This window comes from Myxocyprinus asiaticus, chromosome 14 (genome assembly GCF_019703515.2).
Source record: "Myxocyprinus asiaticus isolate MX2 ecotype Aquarium Trade chromosome 14, UBuf_Myxa_2, whole genome shotgun sequence".
NCBI classification, from domain to species: domain Eukaryota; kingdom Metazoa; phylum Chordata; class Actinopteri; order Cypriniformes; family Catostomidae; genus Myxocyprinus; species Myxocyprinus asiaticus.
In genome coordinates, this window is record NC_059357.1 from 1,336,947 (window position 1) to 1,348,580 (window position 11,634).

The 11,634-nt window shown below is 38.3% G+C and overlaps 1 protein-coding gene across 6 annotated transcripts in view; it reads right to left on the minus strand.

Annotated features, from left to right (window-relative positions):
- Window positions 1-540: 540 nt before the first annotated feature.
- pkn1b (protein kinase N1b) overlaps window positions 541-11,634 on the minus strand; it is a 70,817-nt gene continuing 59,723 nt past the window's right edge. For all 6 annotated transcript variants that reach the window (XM_051715825.1, XM_051715828.1, XM_051715824.1 and 3 more), the window contains 8 exons: window positions 11,177-11,268; window positions 10,912-11,088; window positions 10,702-10,764; window positions 9,058-9,134; window positions 8,607-8,749; window positions 7,471-7,578; window positions 7,301-7,381; window positions 541-4,758 (listed from right to left, as the gene is read on the minus strand). In XM_051715825.1, coding sequence (XP_051571785.1) covers window positions 4,555-4,758; window positions 7,301-7,381; window positions 7,471-7,578; window positions 8,607-8,749; window positions 9,058-9,134; window positions 10,702-10,764; window positions 10,912-11,088; window positions 11,177-11,268 — 945 coding nt within the window. In that variant the 3' untranslated portion in view covers window positions 541-4,554. The remainder of the gene's footprint in view (window positions 4,759-7,300; window positions 7,382-7,470; window positions 7,579-8,606; window positions 8,750-9,057; window positions 9,135-10,701; window positions 10,765-10,911; window positions 11,089-11,176; window positions 11,269-11,634) is intronic.

An 11,634-nucleotide genomic window follows, 5' to 3' on the forward strand; every position in this document is an offset into this window, starting at 1 on the left:
TATGAGGGAACGCAAAACTTATTGTGAGGAAACGCAAAACTATAGCAAGGGAACTCAAAATTTTTTGCAGGGAATGCAAACTATTGCGAGGGAACACAAAACTTATTGTGAGGGCATGTAAAGCTATTTCAGAAAAACATTTCCTGCCCTGTCCTCTAAAGGGCTCCGTACAACGAAATGAGGTGAATTCCGAGATGCTTTTTAAACAGTATTGAAGGAGTTTACATGTATGCTGAACGCTTGACCACTGCTTTTCCTTCAGTTTAGTTTTGCTAAGATATCCATGTGTAGACACAATTTAAAACTGATTTCAAGCATTTAAGCATTTAGATCAAAAGGTTTTTAAGACCACGAGAAACTTAAATCCAGTGTAATGTGTGTCCAAATGATCTGACTGGTATTGTAGGTGTGTAACTGTTTGTGTATGTCAGTGTAAGTGTGTTTCTGCATGTGCATGTGTTAGCGAATACCAGTGTAAGTTGTGGGTCCTAGTTTAAATGTGTGTACAAAGTACAAAAGAACATTAATCTTGAAGCCCAAAGATTTTCGGTCATTTAATACAGTAATTTTCGAGCAGGACATTTGTTCGGTCAAGTTTAGTCAATGAAGAAGAAACAACACAAAATAATATCTGACAAATACAAATCTAAATGTTGATAATGCCTCAAAGTGGAGAAAGATGTAGACTGACATTTCATTAAAGAACATGCTCAAAACAGAGATGCACAGATACAAACATAAAAGGCCGATCCCAACACAAACACACATGCACCAAAATTAAAACAGCCTTTTCACAGTTTACTCCTGGTTTTTAATCTCTCTGGCACTCTTGTGTGATTGAATGTGTGTATTACAGCACTTTATAGTCTCTGGATCTTGTGTAGCATGCAGATGCATAAGTTAAAACAAAAACTCAAAAGACAGAGACTGAGAGACAAAAGGAGAATTTTACTGGGAACATCAGTACCATGAAACTGGACCTTGATAGTCAACAGATTCCCGTTAACAAAATTCCAGTCAGTGACTATGTTCAGAAGAGTATACTAGCATCCTATTTTTCCCATTTCTGCAGTATGTATACTGTGCACAGTATGCAACTTTTCTACATTTGTCAACAACCAGAGCATAGAGCATGACCTTCCATTTTCAATCAATGAACTGGAAGTCAAAAGTTAAGACTTTTACGCAAAATTGGATTAAAAAAAAAATGCAAATTAACAATGTTTCTTTCTGACATGATAAATGGATGCCATTCGGTGAATAAAACGCACAATGTGATAAGGTCATGTGACAACAATGTAGTTTATCATTGTATGTTTATCAGTATTCAGTGTATACTGCGCAGTAAAGGCCAAAGTATACTTCAGTTTACTGCGCGCCAGATTTGTGCAAAAACTAAACAAATAAATAGAGCATTTTGCATTTTGCAAACAAAAACAATCCACTTTGCAAAAGAAAACTCAGATATACAATGTCATCATTCATGACCTATTTTTATATTACCAGAAAGAATGACATTTTTACTAGAAAACATTAAGTCTGAGACAGCACTGCACCATCTACTGTTTTAAAAGAGGACGACGCTCACAAGTGGTATGTATTTGTTCACATTGGATTTTGTATTTGTTCAACAATCCTGAAGAATTTGTAAAATAGATTGTATTTATTTGTGGAATATTTGTGGTTTATATATAAAAAAAAAAAAACATTTTTAAGCTAGTGGTACATGACAACTACCTTTCATTTCATCTCAAATGGTCCTTTGTATTTTCAAATTGCTTTCTGTTTGTTTGAAAGTCGAGTTTTCCTTTCCGAAGCGGATTGTGCTTGTTTACTTTTGGCAGAAATCTGGCTCCATAAAACTCCAGCTGTATAGGCAATGCTCAGCTCTACAGAAAACAAACCACAAGCGACATGAGGACGAACGTGTTGTTGTGTTCAAACACAGCTGGACGGAGCGCAATTCTAACTGCAGGGGTTTCTAGACATGTTTTTCTAAGTTTTAAACAACGTTTAACTTGACACAGCGACCTAAAAACACTGTTTATGAGTGTCTGACGCAAGTGTACATTGACGCGTCCTTAGAAAAGCCCTTATAATAATAATAGCACATTTGTGTGTTAAGCCAGTGGAACACAATAACTATCCTTCAATTTCTCTCAAATGGCCCTTTGTATTTGCAAATCACTTTCTGTTTGTTTGAGAGTCGAGTTTTCCTTTGCAAAGCAGATTGTGTTTGTAAAACGTTCTATTTCTTAGTTTAGTTTTAGCACAAATTTGGCTCCATAAGTGTGACATAAATTTGGTTATCAGCAAATGGACTGTCTGGGCACAGTCTAGTTTTCCTAAATGCGCGGTTTGTCTGCGCATACTGTGCTAATGATGAAATTTGTGTCAAACGTATGGAGCTAAATTTGTGCCAAAACCACATGCACTGTGTGCAAGACGTAGCGGTGCGTGGTAGTCTGTGCACGTCATCTGCATCCATATGGACTCGCAATCAAAGAGTATAATTTGTAAACGCTAAGCGCTCGACCGTGGGCAAGACGTAACGGCACGCAAAAAAACGAAGTATACCTGAGCGTCTATTACAACCCCAATTCCGAAAAAGTTGGGACAGTATGATAAATGCTAATAAAAACAAAAAGGAGAGATTTGTAAATTATATTCACCCTTTCCTATATTTAAAGCAGTATAACTACACATTATAACAAGTCTTTCCTTGTGAATTTCATTGTTTTTTGAAAATGTACATTAATTTCAAATCAGATAATTGCAACACACTCCAAAAAAGTTGGGACAGTCGATAGTTTACCCCTGTGAAACATCACCATTTCTTCTAATAACACTTATTAAGCATTTAGGCACTGAAGACACAAGTTTGTTCAGTTTAGAAAGTGGAATTTTCCTCTATTCATCCATTATGCAGGTCTTTAGCTGCACAATTGTACGGGGTCTTCATTGCCATATGGTGCTTCATAATGCACCACACATTCTCTACTGGAGATGGTCTGGACTGCAGGCATGCCAATCTAGCACCTGCACTCTCTACTTACACAGCTATGCACTTGCTATCCGGGCAGTATGTGGTTTGAAGTTGTCCTGCTGGAAAATGCAGGGACATCCCTGGAAATGACGGTGCTGGATGGCAGTATATGCTGCTCCAAAATTTGTACATATCTGTCTGCATTCATGGTGTTCTCACAGATGTGCGAGTTACCCATGCCAGGGGCACTGACACACCCCTGGCCCATACAGAGACTGGCTTTTGGACATGATGCTGATAACAGCTTGGATGGTCCTTTTCCTCTTTGGCCCGAGAACACGACGGCTGTGTTTTTTAAAGATTTTGGAAATGTGGACTCTTCAGACCAAAAAACACAGTTCCACGATTCTACTTTCTATCTCAGATGAGACCGAGCCCAGAGAAGTGGGTAGCGCTTCTGGACAGTGTTGATGTATGGCTTCTCCTTTACATAGTAAAGTCTTAACTTGCATCTGTGGATGCAGCGGTGAGTGGTGTTGACTAACAAAGTTATTAAAGTAATCCCAAACCCATGTTCATGATATCCATTATAGACAGTGACGTCTGAGGGATCAGAGATCACATGCATTCAGAAGTGGTTTTCATCTTACCCTTTATGCACCAAGATTTGACCAGATTCCTTGAATCTTGTAACTATATTGTGCACTGTAGAGGGTGAAATGCCCAAAATCCTTCCAATTTGTCTTTGGGGAACATTGTTCGCAAAGTGCTGGATTATTTGCTGAAGCATCTGTTGGCAAGTCTTGAATGATCCTTACTCTTGAGGGGCTAGGCTGTGTTTGGAGGCTCCTTATATACTATGACACAAATCGCCTTGTTATTTCAACTCGTCAAATTGTTATTAGTCTTAAATTGCCCGTCTCAACATTTTGGGAGAGTGTTGCAATCATCTGATTTGAAATTACTGTACATTTTCAAAATACATTGAAATTCACGTTGTAAAACAAACGTGCAAAGGGTGAATATAATTTACAAATCACTCCTTTTCGTTTTTATCAGCATTTTTTCATACTGTCCCAACTTTTTGGGAATTGGTGTTGTAGTATGCTAGAATTCCATTCTGAACATAGCTATGATCATTAGCGTCTAAAGCTAAAGAGTCTAGCTAACGTCATGAAAGAGCCTGATTGGACTATTTGAAATTCCTGCATCGTTAGGAAATGAAAGCATTATGGCCGTCAGCATTCAGATTCACCACAGAGCATCACATTTTCTGGATTCTTGAATCCTTTATGCTGGATTCACCCTTTACTCGGACTGGATACAGCAATGAATATTTACCATCTTTAACCTCAAAGCTCCAGTCACACTTATGGGCCGTCAGGTGGCGTAGATCTTTTTATTCTGATATTAATTTCAAACAGATGCCCGTCAGCAGCCCCTCTCCACTCGGAGGGCACCTGAGCACCCTATGCAGGGGCCAGCGTGAGTGAACCATGCTAGGACATTTCAATGGTCCACATCTCTCATATCTAGCAGCTTCAAAGTGCGCCCTTGTGCCCTGCAACCTAGCAGAGGTCAGACACGTAGTCGAAGTCCCTGAAGTAGTCCTGGTCTTTGCGAGAGAGGCTCCGGCGCTCACGGGGAGGAGTCAGAGTTGGTGCTTCATTCGTGAACTCGGCGTCAAAGTTACTGACGTCTTCTTCTCCAGTCAAATCAGGAACGAATGGAGGAGAAACTTTCCTCTGTAACAGAGCCTCAAAGTCGATATTCTACAGAGACAACGAGAAGAAGAGGAACCAGTCTAAAGATGGAATTAACAAACACCTAATGTTGATTTTTACACAGTTTTTTCTTTTGGTCATAAATGTTGTCTTTTGAAAAAAAAAAGGTCCTCTAAATTTTGCAAGAATTTTGTTATGTCAATTCCATTCATTCAAGTCAATTTTACTCTAAAGTGAAGTAGTTCAGTTTACCGATGTTCAGCTTTTTCAGTTCACGCAGCTCAAGAGGAAAATAACAAACAACTATGCATTCAGTGGATTATCTGAAACATTTCTTTACCGATTTGTTTTTTAGTATAATTTTTTACTCTTTATATTTTCATCAACATTATGTTTAAATAAAAATAATCATCATAATGCACGTTTTTTTGTCTTGTCATCGTTATCTTTGACAAAATTAAAAAACCCTTTGTCATCGAACATTTTCATAAGTAATTTCATTTTTTGACGCATTTCGTTTGCAAACGTGTCCTCACCACATGAAATCTAATGAAACTGCTTATCGACACAAATACATTTTTCCTATATGCCCCCAGTTTTAACTAGATTTTACATTATTGTGGCGAATTTATCTTTTTTATTTGATTTTGGTGTCACAGGCTGTCAAAACACTGATAAAGCATTGCACTGTGATAGAAAATGAAGAATCAAACCAACAACTTTCAGGCAGCGTTATTACAGTATAGTTTTTAATTTTTAATTTAGTTTTTATTTCTGTTTAAATTAAAAATGTTCACTTCAGTGTAGTTTTTTTGTTAGTTAGTTTTCACTCAGTGAAACCTAAGGGTTAGGGTTCCCTCTATGGTTTTAACCCCTTAAACTCTATGGACCAAATGGGGGCGCTATATCACGAACAAATGATTACATTTAAAACGTTTAAGTCTCCATATACATAAGTCAGGCATATGAGGTATCATCTGAAAGCTTAGAATCTGAACTTTTCATAGATAATCATCACTTCTGCATTTATGTTACTTAAAATAACAAAATAAGGCCTCAAAACATTCTCATTGAAAATTAGCACCCTCTAGAGGTAATGGGGTAGAAATATTTATATGAATATAAAAGTCCTTCATATAGCATATAAATGAACAAGTCATATATCAAATGAAAGCTCTCATTCTCAGGAATGTGACTGTATCGTTTATTTTGTTGCATGATTTCTGTAAGCCATCAAATACAAACGTCTCATTTATGCTCCGATCACTGCTACTGTAAGCCCCAAATAGCTAAACACTTTATATCTGCTTTTACCTTAGTTTTCTAGAAAATGAGCCATTGTTTACTTGTCTGTGAGCTTGCATGTGTGAATAATCCAATGTGATATCTTAGATGTCCAGAACAAAATGTGCCGTCCAGAAGGAAAACATGCTAAATAAATCATCAGAAAATATGTTTCCGACTATTGATGATAAAGTGGAGAATCTCAGCTTTCTAAAGACACCTAGATTGAGCTTCTAGTCCACTCAGAGGCCGAGATATTCAATGAAATAATGAGGATGGTGCTTGAACTGAAAATTAGACTGAATGTCTATGGACGAGGGCTAAAATGTGTTAGAGCGCCACCTACATTTCAGATCTGTATATTGTGATGGAATGTGATAGAGATACAATTATTTTTTCTAGTGCTTACTGCCACCTAGTGGAATAAAAAAGAATGACATGTTTACAAAGTTAGGACAACAACAAAAAAGTTGTATTTATTCTAAAATCTGTTTATCATAAGATTATAAACGCATACAATATTATTCATGAATAATTATAGTCTTTTTTTTTATTTGGGTGGTACTCTGAAAAATTTTGCAATTATTCCACAGTATGTGAGAATGGTGAGCTTTTAAATTTGAGTGTGAAAAATTATGGGCGACAGCCCAAAAATGCACCAGATGCACATACATTTTTTTTCAGCCTTTTTTAGTTTGACTTTAGTTAGTTTTTTTTTTTTTTTTTTTTTGTATTTTTGGCTGTCAAAAGTTTAATGCATTAACTGATATCATTTAAATATGTTTAATTTTGTTCAGTCTAGTAGCATTTTCATGTTTAATGAAGGCGGTTTGTAAAGTTTTTAAATTTCAGAATATAATGTTTACCAAAAAACTAAATCAATTTGAGGTCATTTTTATTTGAGTTTTTGCAAAAATTTATTTGAGTTTAGTTTAAAAAAAATTCGTCAGTTTAGTTAGTTTTTATTTTTATATCAATTAAAGCTGAAGTACGTAATTTCTGCGCCACTACCACCACTAAATTAAATTGTAAAAATAAATGTTTTTGTTTTGTTTTTTTTCAAAACAGCTTTCTAAATATGCCCCGTCTTCCATTCGTCAAACAAAGAGATAGCCCCGCCCCCATCTCACGCCATTGGTTGAGTAATGTTGTTGGGGCGGGTCTAAGAGGGTCGCTCAAAACAGTTTTAGAGAAAATTAACCTATGAATGGCTCACTTATAGTTGTCTTTGCATATTAAGCTGGGATAAAAGTATTTTAACACAGAATTTAAAAGTTAATTAAAAATAATTTAAAGTTAATCTTACCCTAAAGAAAGGCTGTTTCCTTATTTCCTCAGCGTCTCTCTCACTGGAGCCCAGTCGCCTCTCAGGATTGCGCCTCAGCAACTGCCAATAGACAACAAGAGAAACACCTGTCAATCAACTAACCCAGCCAATCGGAGAGCAGCAGTGGGGAGTATTTAGGCGGGGCTCACCCGTCTCATGATGCCAATGGCCTCAGTGGAGAGGAATCTTGGGTAACGGACTTCATCATTGACTATGCTGTCAAACACCTCTTCCTCATCGTCACCTGGGAACGGTGACTGAACACACACACACACACACACACACACACACACACACACACACACAGAAACACACACACACAGACACACACACACACAGACACACACACACACACACACACACATAAACACACACACACACACACAGACACACACACACACACAGACACAGACACAGAGACACACACACACACACACACACACACACACACACACACACACACACAGACACAGACACACACACACAGACACACACACACACACACACACACACACACACACACACAGACACAGACACAGACACACACACACACACACACACACACACAGACACAGACACAGACACACACACAGACACACACACACACACACACAGACACACACACACACACACAGACACAGACACACACAGACACAGACACAGACACACACACACACACACACACACACACACAGACACACACACACACACAGAGACACAGAAACACACAGACACAGAAACACACACACACAGACACACACACACACACACACACACACACACACAGACACACACACACACACACACACACAGACACAGACACAGACACACACACACAGACACACACAGACACAGACACAGACACACACACACACAGACACACAGACACACACACACACACACACACACACACACAGACACAGACACACACACGCACACACACACAGACACACACAAACACACACAGAAACACAGACACACACACACACAGAAACACACACACACAGACACACACACACACACACACAGACACACACACACACACACACACACACACACAGACACACACACACACAGACACAGACACACACACACACACAGACACACACACACACACACACAGACACACACACACACACACACACAGACACACACACAGACACACACACAGTGTTAGTTACTATGATTCATATTTTAGTCTGTTCAAGAGGAACATTTAAAGACCCTTTGAGGTCATATACAGTATGTGTCAGTGTCTTTATCTCACAGCAATCTCATAACACACCTCGCCAACCAACATCTCATAAATGAGCACGCCGAGACCCCACCAGTCCACGGCTCTGGTGTACGACGTGTCTGTCAGAACTTCTGGAGCCAGAAACTCTGGAGTACCACAGAATGTGCTTGTTCTGTCACCAAAACCCATTCCTACACAGAAGAATAGCACAATCCTCAAAAATATTTATGAGATGATAACTGGACACCACTCGCTAATTCAAAGTTTAACACAATGATGTTTATAATGTAGTATACCACTGTTTGAAACGTTTGGTACTGCATACTGTTTCACATACTATTATTTTAAAATGTAGTTAGTATACAATGTGCAGTATGCAGTACGCTAGTATTCTACTCCGAACACGGTGTGTGTCATTTCCAGAACCATGTGATCCAGCACAAACATCATGTTCTGACACTCATTAATGTCATTACTGTATGTACAGTGTGTTACTCACCCTCCTTACAGAGACCAAAGTCAGCGATCTTCACATAACCCTCTCTATCCAGCAGCAGGTTATCCAGCTTCAGATCTCTGACACACACACACACACACACACACACACACACACACACACACACACACACACAGAAATTAACCAGGTGTGCCAGTGTATGTTTTGTGTAGTAGAGTTGGGAACTGAGAACCAGTTACATAAAAAAAGAAAAAAAAAGAAAAAAAGAATTATTTTAATGAGTTTCGGTTTAATAAACGGTTCTAGAACATGCATTCTTCCACCGATGTGAACAGAACACAGTACTAAAATACACTGACAGCATTTCCTGTGCTACCATTCAGCGACACTGCTACAATAAATCAGCAGCGCGACACATACAGCATGACCAGTATGTCCGATTCCTAAATGAATGAGTCGGTTCTCATTCAGCACTACCTCCTAAACGTATGAAGCTTTCCAGCCCGCACTTTTTAGTGATCCAAAAGCTTACTGAACCACAATTCATTCATTTTTGTCATGTCTGACTTGAAATGAACTAATTTACAGTAATTAATGGATGGTTTTTGATATAACAATATGTTTAAAGGGGCATTCAGTATTTCTCTAGCTAGCATTAGCATTTCTCTTCTTCATGTACTTTAAGTACTGATACGACAGTGGTGTTAGATGCTGTACTGCCATCTATGGACGTGGATCATCTCTGCTGCCCCCTTGAAAAGGGTATAGCTGCAGGCATTTCTCCGAAAATGGGTGTGAGCTTCAAATCACGATTAAAGATATAGGGAGCCCCAAAAATAACCCTTTCCCTAACCTTAAAGGGATAGTTCACCCAAAAATGAAAATTCTCTCATCATTTACTCACCCTCATGCCATCCCAGATGTGTGACTTTCTTTCTTCTGCAGAAGAATATTTCAGCTCTGTAGGTCCATACAATGCAAGTGAATGGTGACCAACATTTTGACACTCCAAAAAGGCACATAAAGGAAGCATAAGTAATCCATTTGATTCCAGTGGTTTAATCCATGCCTTCAGAAGTGATATGATAGGTGTGGGTGAGAAACAGATCACTTTCAGCAACAAAAAAAATGACTTATATTGATCTGTTCCTCACCCACACCGATCATATAATGACATTGATTAAACCACATATGGATTACTTTTATGCTGCCTTTATGTGCTTTTTGGAGCTTCAAAGTTCTGGTCACCATTCACTTGCATTGTATGGACCTACAGAGCTGAAATATTCTTCTAAAAATCTTCAATTGTGTTCTGCAGAAGAAAGAAAGTCATACACATCTGGGATGGCATGAGGGGGAGTCAATAATGAGAGAAATTTCATTTTTGTTGAACTATCCCTTTAATGGTATTTTATACAAATGAGTGAATAAAATACCTTGGAAGCATCTGTTCTATTAACATATGAAATGATCTCATACTTTGCTAACAGAGTGCTGAGAGCAGTAAATCCAATAAGAACTGCATTCCTCATTATATTCTTCCTCAAAAGCACTAAAAGAATCGTTAATAAAACCGTTAAGGATCTGAAATTGTTTAAGAGGAATCAAGATCCGAATCTTTAAATTCCTTACAGTTCCCATTCCTATTGTGTAGTGTGTGTGTGTGTGTGTATTGTGTGTACTTACCTGTACACAATCTTATTATCATGAAGAAACTGAAGCCCCAAAACCACACACGCAGCGTAAAACCTGCAGCACACAGATGTAAGACTATTACAGTACAATTCTGCAGTTTTCGTTTATGATTTATGATCACTTTGTTGAACTGCTCTGGTGTGAATTGGTGTTAATGGTGTTGATGATTCATGTTAAACAGAAAGATAATGGCACACTCACACAGAGCGTGTTTCTGAGAACACATCAGCATGTATGTGCATCATCAGGTCACCGCCCGACGTATACTCCATCACAAAACACACGTGTTCTGGCGTCTGAAAACATGCAAACAGATTCACCAGGAATGGATGCCGAGAGCTGTTCACCGTCTCGAAGATTCGCTTCTCACACAACAAACTGAGAGAGACAGAGAGTTTAGACTGTAGTTTGAACATGGATGTCATCATGTCTGGTTAGGACACTGAGTAGAACTTAAATTCCACACCTCTCCACCTCGTCCCGCGCTATGATGTCGCCTTTCTTCAGTGCTTTGATGGCGTAAAGATTTCCTGAGCGTTTATATTCAGACAGCAGCACCTGAAAAAACACTCATGGTTTAAAACATGCTACAAACATATGAATGTTTTCATATTTCAGATGTTTTTTTCCCATACAGTGATACATTTCAGTATCACTTTATAATAAGTTTGCATTCTTTTAAATTAGTAACCTACAGTAGTTAACATGAACAAACAATGAACACTTTTTCAACACATACTAAATGTAATTTTAGTTCACAACATAGTCTCTCTGTCTACATATGTGGACATCAATTTTTAGGAAATCTATTTGCTCTAGAATGTTGTTATTTTTTTTGCATGTTTATTTGGTGCTACTTGTTACAAATCAAAAAGGGAAATGGAAAATGCACACAGCAGTCACGCGTGGGTCTCGGGAGGTTCT